This window comes from Cupressus sempervirens, chromosome 10, assembly GCF_028749045.1.
Source record: "Cupressus sempervirens isolate cs-2001-9-10 chromosome 10, ASM2874904v1, whole genome shotgun sequence".
NCBI lineage: Eukaryota > Viridiplantae > Streptophyta > Pinopsida > Cupressales > Cupressaceae > Cupressus > Cupressus sempervirens.
The window spans coordinates 208,692,194-208,710,613 of NC_143127.1; the positions used below are offsets into that span (position 1 = coordinate 208,692,194).

General features: G+C 36.4%; 1 protein-coding gene across 2 annotated transcripts in view; it reads left to right on the forward strand.

Annotated features, from left to right (window-relative positions):
* The window catches only part of LOC149533365 (S-adenosyl-L-methionine-dependent methyltransferases superfamily protein), a 225,458-nt gene that overhangs the window by 136,842 nt on the left and 70,196 nt on the right, over positions 1-18,420 (forward strand). For both annotated transcript variants that reach the window (XM_089804290.1, XM_089804289.1), the window contains exons 6-8: positions 16,873-16,927; positions 17,099-17,178; positions 17,743-17,826. In XM_089804290.1, the coding sequence (XP_089660416.1) occupies positions 16,873-16,927; positions 17,099-17,178; positions 17,743-17,826 (219 nt within the window). The remainder of the gene's footprint in view (positions 1-16,872; positions 16,928-17,098; positions 17,179-17,742; positions 17,827-18,420) is intronic.

Genomic DNA, 18,420 nt, shown 5'->3' on the forward strand with positions numbered 1-18,420 from the left:
GGAGACCTTAATTGTTCCAAGATGGTTCCACAACTTGATAATCAGTTGTGAATTTACACACTGACTGCAGATTTTTATATGATTTAGTTAGGAGGGATGGGTGCTATTTTGGGTTTACAGTGGCTCTAGACTCTTGTCAAGTACACCATTGATCATAACTAGAAGTAGATTGAGTTAATGAGAAGAGGCCAACAAATGATTCTTAGAGCCATGACTCATAGAGGTTCTAGGATTGTCTTATCTCATAGGATGGAGTCCATATTGAGACATGATGATACAAAGTGGGCATCTCATTGCTTTGTCACCACTAAATCCAATTCGGATTTGCGACAACAATATCGCATTGATATTTAGTCAGTGTTAGATAAGCACGAGTGTTTTTGGCGATATACCCTAGGCGATGTGAAGCCAATCATCGCTATACTTTATCAACATCCTAGACATTATAAAGAGGAGAATGAGTGTACGGTCTTAAAGTCACTAGACATGGGGCACATAGGCCAACATCGAGCCCATTTGCTTCATCAATAGTTTTGGTTAGAAAGGAAGATGGGACTTTATGGATATGCATTGATTACAGGGCTTTGAATAAGAGGATCTTCAAGGACTGGTATCCCATTCATCACATATATGAGTGTTTGGATTAGTTAAATGGGGTCTTTTACTTTTCAAAGATTGATTTTCCTTTAGGATACATCAGATTTGGGTCCATGAGGAGGATGTGCATAAGGCAACTGTTAGATGCCACTATGAACATTGAGTTTTTGGTGATGGCCTTCGGGCTTACCAACTCACCTACTTGCTTCTAGTCATGCATGAGCGACATTTTTAATAAGCAACTTCATAAATTTATGTAGCTATTCTTTGATGATATTCTAATATCTAGAAAGACATGGGAGGAACAATTACAACATTTGAATGAGTTCTTAAGTATCATGGAGGAGCATTCATTGTTTGCCAAAGAATCCAAGTGCAACTTTGGCCTGACATAGATCTTATACCTTGGGCACATTATTGGGGCAAATGGAGTCAAAGTTCATCAGGAGAAGATACAGGCCATACTGATTTGCCGCTACCAAGAAATGTTTTGGATTTTAGAGGATTCCTGGGGATGTGTTCTTACTACAGGATATTTGTGAAGGAGTTTTCTCATCTTGTGGCAGCACTTACTGATCTCCGAAAAAAGGGTGCTTCTAGGTGGTCAGAGGAAATAGAGGTGATATTTGATAAGGTCAAGCAAGTTTCTAGGCCATTTATTATGAATTGTGATGCATTGGGTGGAGGGATTGACACGGTACTCATGCAGTATAGGCATCCTATTGCATATGAAAGTAAGAAGTTGAAGGATCATGAGAAATTGCACTCCACCTACCATAAGGAAATGTTAGCCATTATGCGTGCTCTAGCTAAGTTCAAGTAGTATTTGATAGGTGGATGTTTTGTGGTAAGAACAAAATATAACAATCCACACTTCTTCTTGGTACATAAAGAACTGAATGAGAGACAAAGAGTGGATCAACAATGTTTAGGCTTGTGACATTGACCTTGAATATGTCAAGGGGAAGAATACTGTAGCAGCTGATGCACTTTCTAGGTCTCCAACCAATGCTACTTATTGTGTTATCAGAGATTTTAGCGAATTGGAAGTCTTAACTTTTAGTCGAGTATTCCCAAGAACACATTTGCGTGTAAGGTTATGCATGGTCAATTTCAGGATGATAGACGCATGATTATTAATGATATAATTTATTACAAAAAATAAATTATTTGGTCCCCGAATCTAAACTTAAGAATCAAATGTTGCAGGCAGTGCATAATAATCCAATAGTAGTTCATCCCAGGTACATTAAGACTTCTAGATAGATTTGGGAGAGATTCTCTTGGAGGGGTTTGAAGGAAGACTTTTTCAATCATTTTAGAGGATGCTTGACTTGTTAGCAGAACAAGTTTGAGCATGTGTATCCTATTGGTCTATTCCTGCCCTTGTCGGTTCCTGAGCATAAATGGGAAAGTTTATCCGTGAACTTCATTACATGACTACTAAAGGTGAAGAGTAAGGATAGCATATTTGTTATTGTTGACTAGTTGACGAAATATGCTCACCTTTTTGCTATAGTGTCTGATTGGACCACCTCTTAGGCATCAACATTATTTTTGAGAGAGGTTTTTAGATTGCGTGGTCTACCTAAGAGCATTGTTAATGATAGGGATAACAAGTTTCCCATATTATTTTGGTGGAGTTATTCAGACTAGCTGGAACACAACTAACCCCTAGCACCAGCTACCATTTCTTTTCTATCTTTATTTCCTTTTTTTTTTTTTAATCTATTTCTTATTTCTTCTCTTTGTTTTTTGTGCTTCCCTCTCTCCTCTTTCTTTTCCTTATATTTCCCCTTGCTGAGGCTTGATCTACATATTTCACTATTCCATCTTGCATTCTCTCACCTTGATGATGGATCATTGAGTGTAATTTGAAACGTTGATGCTAAGTAAGCACACAATCAAATCTAGAAACAAAAGTTTACATTTCAAGTGGATTGTTGAGATCTGATAAGTTTAATTCTATGGACTTAAACAATGACCTCTATGAATGTAGAGTTCCAATGTGTAAGACTTGACATTCTCCATTTTTGGGGATCATCAGTTTTTCACATGTAATGAAACATGTAACATATAGAGAAAAGTATGACAACTATGGTAGTTGGAACTTTAAATTTTTTAACATTACACATTACATATGTAATATATAGTACAAGAGTAAGGTAAAAACCCATCATCTAATGCAATATACTTCAAAATGTATGACTACACAAAACATATGTAATTGCATGGTTAGTAATGTACCGCAACCTTTAAAAGGTTTGACAGAAGGTATTGAGACTTTAAATTATATACTATTTAATATTTATAAATAAATAAATTTACAATAATAGATGTTTCAAAATTAAAGACACTATTGCATACTTATTTACATCTATTATAATATCCAACATATCAACAAAAATAAATGAAAACAAAATTTTTGAAAGCTTTAGGAGAGCTTGAGTCCTTGTGTTGTGCTATTGGTAAAATATATTATAATATATTATTATTATTTAGTATTAAATTTAAGTCAAAGAAGAAGAATTGAAATTAGTAATTTTTAAGGAATTTAATGGGGCACGATGATTAACTAATCCAACATAGCAATAGTTAAAAATGTAATTGGAAATAATTGATAGGTGAATTAATTAATCCGATTTTAATAAATTAATGATGAAAAATTCAAAGGAATTAATTAATAAATATGAAAATATTGTCATGTTAATTATCTTTGTTCTTAATTTTTTTTTGATATCAATCATATTGAAATCTATACTTGAATTGTTTATAGCAATATTTGTATTTAAAGTATAATTTTTACTTATAAGTAAAAAATTCCATCTTTTTAAAATATATGTTTTATTTAAAATACTATTTATTACTAAATTGTTTTAGGTTTATAAGTAAATGAAACTTTCTACAAGTATATCCAGATCAATGCTTTGACAAATATTGATAAAGATGAACCTTTTCTCTTTTAAAATAAACTTTTCTTTGAGCAATATGCCACCTAACTAAAACAGTCATGGCCTTGACCATGTGGCAACCTAGGAATTCAAGGTGCAACTAATCCAACATAGCAATCCCTGAAACATAATTTCAAATAATTAATAAGTGTGTTAATTAATTTAATTATAATAAATTAATAGTGAAAAATTGAAAGGAATAAATTAATAAATATGAAAATTTTGTCATTATAATTAATGTTGTTCTCCATTTTTTTCTATTATCAATCATATTGAAATTAATAATGAAATTGTTTGTAGCAAATTTTATTTTTAAAACACAATTTTTACTTTTAATTAAAATTTTACATCTTTTTTGAATATATATTTTACTTAAATTATTTGTCATTACTAAATTGATTTAGATTTACTAATCTAAGCATTTTTTACATTTTATATCTTTTTTATTTATATTATTTTTTCTTGGTTAAAGTAACTTCTAATTATTAAATTACAATAAGTTGATGCATGTAAAATCACTGTTAACACTCAATAGGTTTTTTCATATTTTGTATCATATATAATAAAGGTATACAAATTCAAACTTTATTTCTTTAAAATATTTAATATCTTTATACAACACATTCAATTGGAGGAAGAGCTTTACGTGAAACTCTTTTTTATAGTAATGTACACAACTCATAATTAATTTCTACTTCAAAAAAAATAAAATTATATTTTTTTCCTTAGTCTTTTCTTAAATAGCAAATATCAAAAGGAATGATTAATTTTTTTAGATTTTGAAAAAATATTCAAACTTAGAAATTATAGAACAAACCCAAGTATTTGAAAAATAATGAAATGCTATTGATTAAAATAACCATCCTTAGGCATAAAAAAGATGCAATAGATGGTTACCAAGAACAAAATTAAGACCTAGATAGTTGATTTCTCTAATTAGACAATAGGTTTTCATTAAAGGTAAATATATTGAAAAATTATGCAAACATCTTTAATAGATACTCAAAAATAAAATTAATAATATTCTATTGTAAAAAATTAGACTAGTAAATTACAAATACTAACATCGTAGGACTGCTATTGGATACCATTAAATTGCAAGTCATTTTCCGAGACCAATCTCATATTAGTAACCTAGTTTTAAAAAAACCAACAATTCTTGGTCGATTTATTCATTGAAATTCGTCAAACATTGTTGCGCCTTCTTTGAATAATATCTGGCACAATAAAAATACATGCTCAATGATAAGGATTTGGTTGGCCGTTTGTGTAGAAGACAAGGACTGAGAAACTTCAGAAATGTCTCAAGAGAACAAGTTGACTAGACAGTCGGTGGACATTAGCTTCCTAGCGGAAAAAACCGGAATTTAGCTGCCTCAATATTGCTCATTCCCATTACCACTACTCTATTCTAATGTCCGTCACTAAACAAGCTTCTTACTTGTTTTCCAGTTCTGGTTGTCGTGTTATGGGTACCTTGTAGGTCATATCTTAACAGGCTACATGTGCCGAACAACTATTACGGAACATGGTTTTGTATTAAGAGCGTTAAGGTTTTGGTAATAGCTTCTGCTTGTGGATTCGACATATATCGTCCATTTTTGTTACCTGAAAGTTTTGCTCCACACGTTTTTCTGTGCTTCCGCCATTGAAGTAGTTCAGGGTAAATATGTGAGTAGGAGTAGGCAGAGTTATGGCCAAAGTAGTAATAAACGTACTATTCCTTTGCCTAGGAATTATGATCTCCAGCAGTCACTGCCTAGATATCGTATTTTTTTTTGGCTGAGGATTGGAAGGCATTTAAAGTCGCTTGAAGTTTGAATTTCCTCAAACAAATGTTGCATGGTGAAGGACCAAATAATCAAAACTAGTATGGAGGTGAAGTTGGATTAGAAAATAGAGGAAGTTGTTTATAGTGAATCAACATTACAGTGAAATAGTACGATTTCGAGTTGAAGATTGTGGCCAAATAGAGCTATTTCAACCATTTCCGGTGGCCATTGGATAAACTAAAAAATAGAAACCCTTGCCAGAAATTTATAAAAAACGCGCACAACTCCCCCCACCCCGGACGCTAGGCAGATAGTACTAGAACTCTACGGAAGACTCTACAACTTTATTTTTTTTTGTTAGTTTTACTATCATAAAATTAATTTTACCCCCACCAAAATTGATACCAACCAATAAGAAAATATAAATTATTTTAAAAATAAAATATTGACACTTTAGAATATCTGAATTTTGTTGTTTTAAAAATTAAGAGGTGGCATGTAGTGAAAACATTAGTTCGCTGCCTATATATAGGCAGACCAATAAATAAATGAATTTATTTGTTTACAAAAAATTCTTAGAGCTTAAAGCCATGTTGCTTTTAAATACCATGTCAGGACTTATGGGGATTCATACATAATTAATAGTCTACAAACAATTAAGTTACACTTGACTCTAGTATATGCAAGTGAAGAGTACACCTAATCAAAATGAAATAGTCACATCTAACTTTTTCCCTATGGAGAGAAGAGCCTAGATCCTTCTAGAAGAAATTAGATCTGGAATTAATGTGGACAGCTAGATATCTCTAAGAATTATTTGATCCTTTTAAGAGTAGTAGAGAATTGTTCTCATATAAAGTTATCTTGCACCTTGTTTTCTACGGAATATCAATAGCCTACAATGTTGTCAAAAATTTCTTTTTTGGCAATTATCTTTGATTATTTAGCTGGACTTCACTTGGAAAGAGTACCGATGAAAAAGTAATTAAGATTGTATCTTCAGCCATAACTTAGTGACCGTCAAAGTTGGACTTATTCAAAAGTCTCACCTTATTAATAGCTCTCCCACATCAAATGCATGAGGAGTTAATCATGCCATCATGACCAAACCTCACACTTCCGTTGTTGCATATCCTCCAGTAATGCCTAAGAAGTAAGATTATTAGTTATGTAACACATTGGAACTGTTGAAATGAGATAAATGAGACATGACAGGAGGATAATTTTTTAAATGATAGAGTCCCCATATGTTTTTAAGGCTTTATTGTTTTAAGCATTTAGGTGGGTGTTGTTTATTGTTTAGTTATATAGTTATGGATGCTTTCAGAGGCATTCTATCGATGATTTGCAATTTCATAATTATTACTCATTGGAGATGAGATAAGATAAGATAATAATATTAATGTCCAACAAAAAACCACAAGGGTTTATGGGATTGAGCATACAAAAAAAAGAGCCGGCCAAAGCAAGAGCACCAAATGGTGACTGAGAAGAAGAAGAAACAAAACAAGACACGAAACTAGGAAACCCAAGATAAGGAATAAGGATCCTTCTTTGGTACAGAGGAATTAGTTATAGAAGGATATAACCATGCACGATTCAAAGTCATAGATCGTCGTCGAGAACTGCTAGAGGAGTGTTGCTGCCTGGAAAGGAAGAGTTGTACAATGTCTTACCGATCTAGAGGGAGTGATGCTGGATGACCTTTTCACACCCTGTGGTGGAGATAAGGGGGAGAAAAGGGCAGTGATGAGCTAGTCTGAGGTATGGCCCTGAAGTGTGATCGACTGCAGGGTATGCTCACAAAGCTGGGTGGCCTCTCAAAGGTAAAGTGCAAGACATCGCTGGTCAACATAGATGAAGAACACTGAAAGAGAAAAATTATCTCTGAATAAACAGTAAAATCTCCCTCTGACCTCATAGTAGATAGGACAACAGAATATGAAGTGGGTCTCAGTCTCAGCCTTTGCCAAAGTACATAGTTTATGAATATGATCTTCTATATCCATATGGTGATCGGTCCGGACCAGAAGACGATGAGAGCCAACTTTGAAGGAGCCCAAAAAGAATCGCAGGGCATGACACCAACGCCAAATAAAGATAAGTAGGACGCACAGTAATACCATTCCGAATCTCAAGAAAATGCTCTGCATAAAAGACCATCTTAGGACACAATCCACTAGGAGGATTACGTCAAGTAGTGATAATGTACTGTCTATAGATATCATGTTTGACATACTCGTTCAACTCTTGATGTGAGGGGAGGAGGTGAGCAAGAGCATCCAACGAGAACTGGTATGGAGGAAGACTATCAATGTCAATCCTGATTGAATCCAATGGAGAGGTGGCCTAGGCGTACCAGTAGCGAGATCTAGTGTTTGTCATGTCCCCAATTTCTGCCCTTCCTTAGTGACAACATTTCTAGCAAGGTTGGTCTATTATCTGGTTCCCATAGGCCAGCAAAGCATAGAGGGAACCAACCCAGGGACTTTGAGAGTCATGCATGAGCTTCCCAAGTAGTTTGGAGCAGTAGACAACAGTTTTCTACAATTTAGGAGATTCCTAATTTGTAGGGATTGACTAGGAGTTGTCTAGGAGGCATTTGGAGACCTCGGCGAACGTTTTGGAGACTTAGAGTGCATCTCATATTTTTTAGGAGGAACTCCCAGTTCAGTGACAGTTCTCTTAGAGGTGCACATAGCAGGGGAGTCATTGGGACTCAATTTTGGTTGATTGGGGCTGTCTCCTACTTTTTAGGAGCATCCCTAGATTTTAGGGATGGACTACCAGTTGACACATCTTGTCCGGCATCAGTCATAGATAGGTGACAAGGTTAGATTCATGTTTGATTGGTCATTTTGGGCCTTTTGGGACCATTTGGGAAATATTTTAATATATTTAAATATTTCCTAAGTTGGTGATTAAATAAATTAAATAAGGTTAAGTTTTAGCCATTTTGGAGTAATAAGGGGTTTTTTGGCCTCATCTGGATGCTATGGTGTGATAGCTCGTCGGAAAGGTCTCAAAATTCTCTAAATCTTTCTCTTTGGTCTCAGGGCATTTCAGTGAATGGAATTCTATCTATGAGGAAAAAGGTCATTTTCTAGTAACATGACTACTTTAAAATAAGAAATTATAACATTTTCACTACAAAACACCACTTGGAGACACTTAGGGTTCGATTTGCAATTGAGAGGGGGTTATAAGGAGATGGAAGCTTCATTCTAAGATTATCTTTTGCATATTGAAAAACTTGTTTTTGTGAATTGGCTCTGAGAGAGCAATTCTTTATTTGGGACACAAACCCTAGGTTCTGGACTGGCTGGGACGTAGCCCTCAGCAGTTATTGGCATCGGATTCTTCAGATAGTGTGCGTTGCTATCCGGGATAGAGTACACCATTCTTTATTGTGGATTTAGGTTGCAGATTTATGGTTTCAGCGTTACAGATTGATTCTTTTAGCTGAGACATGATTCCTTGCAGTCTTACGGCTGCCATTTGCAGCAGTTTGGCATCATTGTTGGATGTAAGCTCCTTGGAACTGCATTGGATTTATTATTTGGCTTTATAAATCAGAAATCTGCCTGGTACGATTTATAGCAATTCTGATTTGGCTCTATGTTCTTATTTGTTTTCAGTCTTCTCTCATGTTTATTGTTCATTATTCATTACTATTGTGAAAACTATCAAAAAACACAAAACAAAAACAAAACCTTCTGCAACTTCTGTCTATTCTCAAAGACCATCAAAAAAATCATAGGAAAATATAGTTTATTAATTTAAAAACTACAGTTGATCAGCAAGGGCATCTATCAGGGATCTTTTAGTGGTATCAGAGCCTACATCCTGCCAGCCTGTAGGGTTTGTGAGAAATTGTCACAACAGATTTTGGCATCTGGGTATTGGATAAAAAGTTTTGATAATTCATTTCAGCATCTGGGTACTGGCTAAAAAGTTTGGTAATTCATTTTGACATCTGGGTATTGGATAAAAGGTTTTGATAATTCATTTCAGCCTCTGCGTACTGGCTAAAAAAATTTGATAATTCATTTTGGCATCTGGGTACTGGATCAAAAGTTTTGATAATTCATATTAGTAGTACAGGGTCGATTTTTGCTCTGGCATGTTAGTTTCAATTGGTCGGAGTGGTAGTTCATTATGGCAAAATTGTTAAGAGATATAACCCTGTGGAAAGAATGAGAACAATCACAACAAAAATTCAAGCTTCAATTGCAGCAGTTCAATGATTCTATGTCAAGGAAATTTGGACATGCTAGCGGATCATCATCTTCTTCTAGAAAGGATCCATTGCCACTAGACAGGAAAACGGAAGTAATTAGCATACTTGAGGAGTATAATACTCTTCCTCAATATGTTAGGGAGAACTTTCATTTCAAAGATTACATTGACATGCATCCAAAAATTTGTCATAAGGTTAAAGCTTGCAAAAAAGGAATACCATGCCATAGTTGATGATATGTTTTCATGTGAGAAAGAAGATTTGTGTCAACCAATCCATGTTCATGATAAAAACACCATAATGGATCAGTCACTTGCAAGGTATGCAGAAGAAAGGCTTGAAGATGTGTTATCATTTGAGTTGCAGCCTATGAAAAACAAAAATCAGTCATCATGTGGGATTCCTAAAGAAGAAATAACTCTAGATCAGGAGGAGACACATAGCACACCATTGATTCATCAAGTTGATCACAAAATGGAAGAGATTACAATCATAGATCAGTCCATTAGGGATGCTGAAAGCATGTCTCCAAGGTCTGATACCTATTCTAATTTTGGCAATAGTAGCTCTAGTCATGTGGTATCATCCATTTCACATGAAAGTAATGAGGTTGTTGAGTCTTCTTATGATGGTACTCAGGTTAAGTGTGTTGCACATGAGATTTATATTGTGGATTCGAACCACAAAGGTTTTGATTGTGTTTACCCCACCTTGGAAGATGTGAAAAAGGCTCAAGAGACGTGCAATGGATGGTCACATAGAGCTAAGAAGGCCAAGATGTTTGCTGCCCAAGCAAGACAACACTTACAAGAGGTCAAGGAAAGATGCAATCAACTTGATAATGCAAGAAGACAAAGAGAGTCATACATTAGATCCTTATTTCTTCCAAGGGAAGAAAGTGAGGATGTTGAGCATACAAGGGGAGAGCTTCTTGAGGTAAGGCCACAGGAAGAGCATGTTGAGATGTGTGAAGAGGAAAAGAGTTATGATTTAGAAAACTTAGTTTGGTCTAGCTTGCATCATGAAGTTTATGATGTTCCTCTTTTAAAGAGCCCCTTAAAGGCTCCAAACAATGATGATTTTAGTTTCACACTTGATGGACCAGCCACAAGTGTTATTTTCATTTGTGTGGAATGGAACATTATTGATTCTGATTTGGTTAGTCATGCATCATTTACAATGGAAGGACAATTGTTAAGATCATATGAAGCATCTTGTCTTAAAGAGATGATTACGGAGACTAAGAGGCTGCTTACTAAGAAGATATTGCATTTTGATAATGTTTGGTTTGTTTGGCATACTACACCTTGGAGTTTGTTAGTAATGGAAAACAAATCAGTTATGGAGATAGACGTATGGATCAGATTTTGGGCAGCTAAGGCAGTTAATGGGACATGTTATATTGATTTGAACATGCCCCATGGACCAGCACCTTTAGAGGAGTCACCTACCTTGGAAGGAGAGGCAAGAGAAGACCGCAAAAACATTGTGGAAAGGTATGAACATACTTCTGATTTTCTGACTTTGAACAGCAATTCTCTTTCATCTCATGAGTCAAACTTTGAACCTTGGGTTGGTTACATTCAAGTTGGGTTGTTCAAGTGTGAAGTTGATCCTTCCCTACCAAGAGTTGATGACATATTAAGTTGCATACCTAGTGGACCATCCACAAAGAGCCTGTCTTTGTTGAGAATTAGAAACATCTCTCAATCATCAATGGGTTTATCACCTCTTCCATATGATAGGGCAGCGATGTACCTTTTGATTGAAGATTCGGACTTTTTAAATATTATATTGGGCTTTCAAAATCAGAATATAAGGGACTTCGTTGGTTACATGGTTAAACAAAACATTTACTTAACAACCTTTAATGAAGGCACACTAACTTGTGGAAATATAGGTAAAGTTGCAGCAACTATTTGGAAGAGTTGGAAAAGTATTCAACAAACTTTCCTTGCCGATGATTGGCTCATTTGTGAATTCCTAACAGCATTGGTTGTTGGTAGTAATTGTGGCTTCATTTGGAGTGAAGTTCTTAGTTGGTTGGATGAGGTACAGTTTCACAACAACAACATAATGAGTATCAACATGTCAGAGGGATGTGTCAGTGCAAAGATTTGGGATCTTGGTATCAACATGTGTTGGGCATTTCTTCAGTGGATTCATATTGAGTTGCTTCACTTTTGGTATACAGATGTTTACATTAGAGTAGCGCAGCGGTTGGGTGGAGCAACATTTCAGATCGATATGGGATTCAGGAATTGATAATCCTACAATGTTGGGTACAAATGACACATACTTTGGTTTTTCTCATGATGGCATACATACTTCATCTTCGAGTTTGTCATCTACATCCATTGATATGGCGGTGGTATCCTTGTTGATTGGTGATTCCATAGTCTTCGATTCCTTATGGACTAGTGGCTGTCCAAGCTGGAATCATTTACTAATTGACTTGGCATTGACTACATCCATGATTCAGTATGAGGGCATTGAGGAGTGTTTCTTTGGGACATTTGTTGTTTGGAATTGGTATGATGACGTCTATGATATCATTCGAGTTGCTGGTCAGAATTATAGCAGCATTGTTAGGTGGTCATGTGGGTTGGAATACTAGTTTATGGGAGTTCACTTTCACACCTTGCTGGTCTGCTTCATTGTATGTATGTTTCATGGAGTGCGGTTGAGATACTTCTTCATCTCATTCAGTACATTTGGTATTTTGGTTTGGGATCTGGGCCCTGGTCTCATTGATACATTGGTGCTTCAGGGTCCTAATGAATTGCTTTACAACTTGTGGTTCACTAATATTTATATCAGAGTGACGAAGCATTAGCATAGTGGTTCCCTTTTGAGGCAGATTTGGAATCCTAGAATCACTTGGATTTGCAGTTCAATAGTTGAGGATGTGGAAGCCAATGTAGGCTTACTAGAGTTTCCCCCTTTAGTGTTCCAGTTTGGTTCTTTCGGAGAGCAATTCATTGAGGAGTTGACAGAGTTGGTACAGTATTTGATTGCTCTTCCTTCAGGAGGTTTTCATGAGGCTACTTGTTTGGGTGCAGTGCAGGACAATGTTTCTAGAAGATGGAACTACAAACCTTCCAGGATGGCTTGGGACCCTGGGATCATTCTTGGTTATGGTATGGACTTGCCTAATGTTTGTGGAGTTGGATTTACATTACTTGAGGACAAGCAATCTTTGGGAAGGGAGGATTGTCATGTCCCCAATTTCTGCCCTTCCTTAGTGACAACATTTCTAGCAAGGTTGGTCTATTATCTGGTTCCCATAGGCCAGCAGAGCATAGAGGGAACCAACCCAGGGACTTTGAGAGTCATGCATGAGCTTCCCAAGTAGTTTGGAGCAGTAGACAACAGTTTCCTACAATTTAGGAGAGATTCCTAATTTGTAGGGATTGACTAGGAGTTATCTAGGAGGCATTTGGAGACCTCGGCGAACGTTTTGGAGACTTAGAGTGCATCTCCTATTTTTTAGGAGGAACTCTCAGTTCAGTGATAGTTCTCTCAGAGGTGCACATAGCAGGGGAGTCATTGGGACTCAATTTTGGTTGATTGGGGCTGTCTCCTACTTTTTAGGAGCATCCCTAGATTTTAGGGATGGACTACCAGTTGACACATCTTGTCCGGCATTAGTCATAGACAGGTGACAAGGTCAGATTCATGTTTGATTGGTCATTTTGGGCCTTTTGGGACCATTTGGGAAATATTTTAATATATTTAAATATTTCCTAAGTTGGTGATTAAATAAATTAAATAAGGTTAAGTTTTAGCCATTTTGGAGTAATAAGGGGTTTTTTGGCCTCATCTGGATGTGCATCCTATGGTGTGATAGCTCGTCGGAAATGTCTCAAAATTCTCTAAATCTTTCTCTTTGGTCTCAAGACATTTCAGTGAATGGAATTCTATCTATGAGGAAAAAGGTCATTTTCTAGTAACATGACTACTTTAAAATAAGAAATTATAACATTTTCACTACACAAGACCACTTGGAGACACTTAGGGTTCGATTTGCAATTGAGAGGGGGTTATAAGGAGATGGAAGCTTCATTCTAAGATTATCTTTTGCATATTGAAAAACTTGTTTTTGTGAATTGGCTCTGAGAGAGCAATTCTTCATTTGGGATGCAAACCCCAGGTTCTGGACTGGCTGGGACGTAGCCCTCAGCAGTTATTGGCATTGGATTCTTCAGACAGTGTGCGTTGCTATCAGGGATAGAGTACACCATTCTTTATTGTGGATTTAGGTTGTAGATTTATGGTTTCAGCGTTACAGATTGATTCTTTCAGCTGAGATGTGATTCCTTGCAGTCTTATGGCTGCCATTTGCAGCAGTTTGGCATCATTGTTGGATGTAAGCTCCTTGGAACTGCATTGGATTTATTATTTGGCTTTATAAATCAGAAATCTGCCTGGTACGATTTATAGCAATTCTGATTTGGCTCTATGTTCTTATTTATTTTCAGTCTTCTCTCATGTTTATTGTTCATTATTCATTACTATTGTGAAAACTATCAAAAAACACAAAACAAAAGAAAAACCTTCTGCAACTTCTGTCTATTCTCAAAGACCATCAAAGAAATCACAGGAAAATATAGTTTATTAATTTAAAAACTACAGTAGATCAGCAAGGGCATCTATCAGGGATCTTTCAGTGTTAGTGTCGGATCTCATAATTTGAACAGAAGAACAATTTGCCAGATGAGAGTATCTGTGTCGATCGAAATCGGAATCCATAAAGCCTCGAAGCCGATGGAGAAACCAGATCAAGAAAAATATGGCCACAAGTTTGAAAGGATGAGCTCCAAACTTGGCTAAGAGAAGGCCCCCAAACTACTGAGCCACAGAGAACGGTTGGTGTAACCAAGGAGTCCAAGAGGGACAGCTTGGACGAAATGTCCTAAAAATGATGTTTAAAGCACTGTCTTTCGAGCATGGCTAGAGATACCATGCCCTTACTAATTTTGGACTGAATAGCCAGTCTCAAACTGAAGCGGGGTCCTAAAAACTTTACCCCAAGATACATGTAAGAAGAAGTGATCTCAATCTCCTGCCCCTAAAAAATTAAATGAAGATGAAAGGTCTTTAAGCAATTAGACATCATAACACAAGTCTTAGCTAGATTGACCACGAGCTGATGTTGATTACAAAATGAAGCCAAACCATCAAGAAGTCTTTGTAAACTATCAGGAGAAGAGGCCAAGAGAACAACATCATTTGCGAAAAGGAGAATGGAGATCAAAACCTGATGCAAATAGCGCCCGTCACCAAGATGCAAGAAGTTCACAGGGAAATCCTTGAGCTCGTCAATATACAATCCGAATAGAGTAGGAGAAAGAGGGCAACCTTGCTTCACCCCAATGGTACTCTGAATCGGAATAGAGAAGCCCTCCGGGGTCCTAAGTCACCTTCTTGTACAGTCTCATAATAGCAGTCAATAACATAGCTGAGATCCCAATCTTGCTAAGTCTTTGAAATAAAGCCATCATAGGAACAAAATCAAAAGCCTTGCAGAAATCCACAAAGCAGCAGTAGATTTTCTCAGACCGGTGCCTAGCCTCCTCAATAATAGCCCTCAACATGAAGATGTGATCCATAGTCTGATAGTTTGCACGAAAACCAGCCTGCCCTTTAGCCCTACATTCTCTCTTGTCAAGCTCTCTAGATAATATGGTGTTCAGAGCAATGGCATAAAGTTTCGCAAAAGTATGCTCGTTCATGATAGTCATGTAGTTACTTGGGTGCAAAGCAGGCTTAGACTTATGAATAGGATAAAACACATGTCGCGACAAGGACTCAAGAAACCTAGTACAAACCACTCTATTAAAGAGTGTAGGAAGGTAGGATCCAAGGATTGAAGCATCAAGTTTGAAAAGTTATGCCTGGAAACCATCCTCGTTCGCAACTCTACTGCATCTCATAGATCTAATGGCCTCAAAGATATTGGACGGGGTGAACAGATGACAGTAAGGAGGTGGAATGGAATAAAAGGGTGGCTGACTTGGAATGTCATAAAGTGTAATGGTGTGGGAGCTCAAAGAGTGGAAGTCAAGGATGGAATGCGGGGGGTGGGGGGGGGGAGAGTGGGGATTTCGAATAAGCGTGGAGAAAAGGGATCTGCACTGAGAAGAAGCAAAAGAACGCTTCTTGTGGCAAAGAAAATAGAGATATGATAAACGCAGTTGGGCGAAGACAGGGGAGTAAGTCTCATAAGGAAAGCGAACAGAGTGATGGAAAGCTTTACAATTGACATCAAACCGTTTATTTATAGGACAAGTACTCCAACGCTTGGACTTAAGAGAGGGAGGGGAGCGGTGAGGAATAGAAAGGAGAGTGGACACCCACATGGTAGAAGCAAGTAAATCAAACATGGTAGAGGCCACATGTGAATCGCTGAAACTAGCTGGTGTCAAGAGTCTCTTTGGATGGTAGGAAAAGAGCTCACCATCACCCTCGGGATAGCAGAAGCGAGTAGGGGTACATGCAGTGTTAGGCGGGATGGGGGAGGGCTGAAAAGAAGGCGATAGATGGGATGTAAAGTAGATAGCAATGCTAAGAAGAGCATGGTCAATAAAGGGGAGGCAAGAAATGGTGAAACTGTGAATGGAGGGAATGAAGGAAGAAGAGGTGACGACATAGTCCATAACACTCGCACCACCACAGCATGGCCAACAGGTAAAGAGATTAGAGTCTGAGAAGAAGGATAAACCGTTTAGGATCGACAAACTAGAAGACTCGTAGAGCTGGAGGTGACGACCATAACAAGAGAGCAGTCTAGTGGCATCATCCGAGGTATGCTGAAGTCCCATATTGGTTGGATCTATCTCAGACGTGCAGATCGAATCAGAGCCATGATCATGTATAGGAGCCTGGAGATTCTTGGTTCGTGCATTGAAGTCTCCAAGAATAATGGTATCACCCAAGGCAGCAAATTGTGAGATGCTCTCCTGAAGGTCACCAAAAGTATCCCCATCCTTAGCATCATTTATGGCATATGGAGAAGAGATCGGTGGAAAATAGCATACTGCAAGAAAGATATCCCCTTGTTTGTGATTCCGACGCCCAATATGGACCCACATGAATCTGGCAAAAGCATCAGAGTGAACCACTGATCTGAACCTGAAAATATATTTTACTATTTTACTATTTTAAAGAGTCAAATATATTTTTCTTTCTTGTTTATGTTCACTTTTAGTGTTTTGAATGTTTATGGTAAGAAAATTTACATCCCATATTGATAGTAATGCTTTTATCCTTTGTATTCTTTCTTTGTAATGCATAAATTATGTTGACTTAGATGGCAGTCAGCACATACAATACATCCCTGCCACTTGTGGACCGCTACAGGAATGGTAAGCTGATTGAGGTTTTATATATGTTGCAATTTGTAACAATAAACTTGTTATATGAATTAATATATGGAGCTCTCAAATGTTGCATCCAATTTTCTGAATCACAATTATTTCTGCAATATTAGTCTGAATTGCTTTAGAATTGCAAGAACACTCACTTAGATTTTGCAGGTAAGGTACAGATAGCTTTGGTCTGGAACTCCAGAAATGAAAATTCTGCTAATGCAGAGAAGTTGATATTATTATCCAAGGTAAATTTCAGTGCTGTCACTTTTATTTTCTCTTGGTTCATGAAATCTTTCTAGGATGGACATGCATATATGTACATCTATACATATTGCCTATGATGTCCCTACAGACACCCAAATATGTACTTTTTGCATACAAACATTGACATGTGAATACACACATATATTAGACAGATTCACATATGTTTGAAATTCATGCATCTATAGGCATTTATGTTTTTATATTCACACATACAAACATTTACATTCATGCACAAAAATGTGTTTGTTAACATACATGCACACAGCTTCATTTAATTGGAGAGATACATACGTATGCAGTCAGATGCATATACAAATACATGGCTGTAAATATCTGTATAACTAATAGACTTTGTGGGTAATTATGCTATCACTAATAGTTTTGTAATTGTAAGTTTTTCTCTCTTTAGGATTCTGTTTTTTGTTTCTTTCGTTTTAACTATGCTTGTGACTTGATTTATGTTTAAGTTTAATCAAAGTTTAAAAACATACTCTCTTTGTAGAACACTAATAATTTGGGAATAATGCTTGGGTGTGGCCATACAGTTTTTGTGGACTAAAGGTGGACCAAAGAGTGATAACCACATTATCCATTCTGTATGGTCTAATTTTCAGCCTTCTAGCAGCAATGTAAGTTACGTGCATGGCATACATATGATACGATATCTTTTTTCCTAGTATGTTTGCACCTAAATGAACTTTTTGTAAATTTCAGAAAATATATTAATTTGTATTCTTCATTGACTCATTTTGATCAATATTGTTTGAAGTTCGCTATAGTTAATTTTTTCAAGTAACAATTCATCTGGCCATGTAATAAAGCATTTTAAGAGAGCAGTTATTAAAATCCTGGCAGGCATTGACATGTTGATAGAATCTAGTGAGAATTCTTTTTATTGGTTGATGAGAAAGAAGTTAAAGGAAAATGTTTCATTAAATGTACTTGTTACCATGCATAAAAGTCCGATGGCTATTAAGAATGGCTTTACTATGTTTGATTGGATTTGTCATGCTTGATACCATGCTTCAATCATATAGCTGGGAGTTATATAAACAAATCTGTTATGAGCTGATAAATAGTAAAATTCTTTAATTCTTCTACTTATTCCTTCTTCAAGTAAAAGGATTATTAGCAATAGCATAAATGCATTTGTGCAAGAAGAATTGCCTAAAACAATGAATAAATTGGAAGATGGACACACCCTAATGATTAGAAGAGCCCTA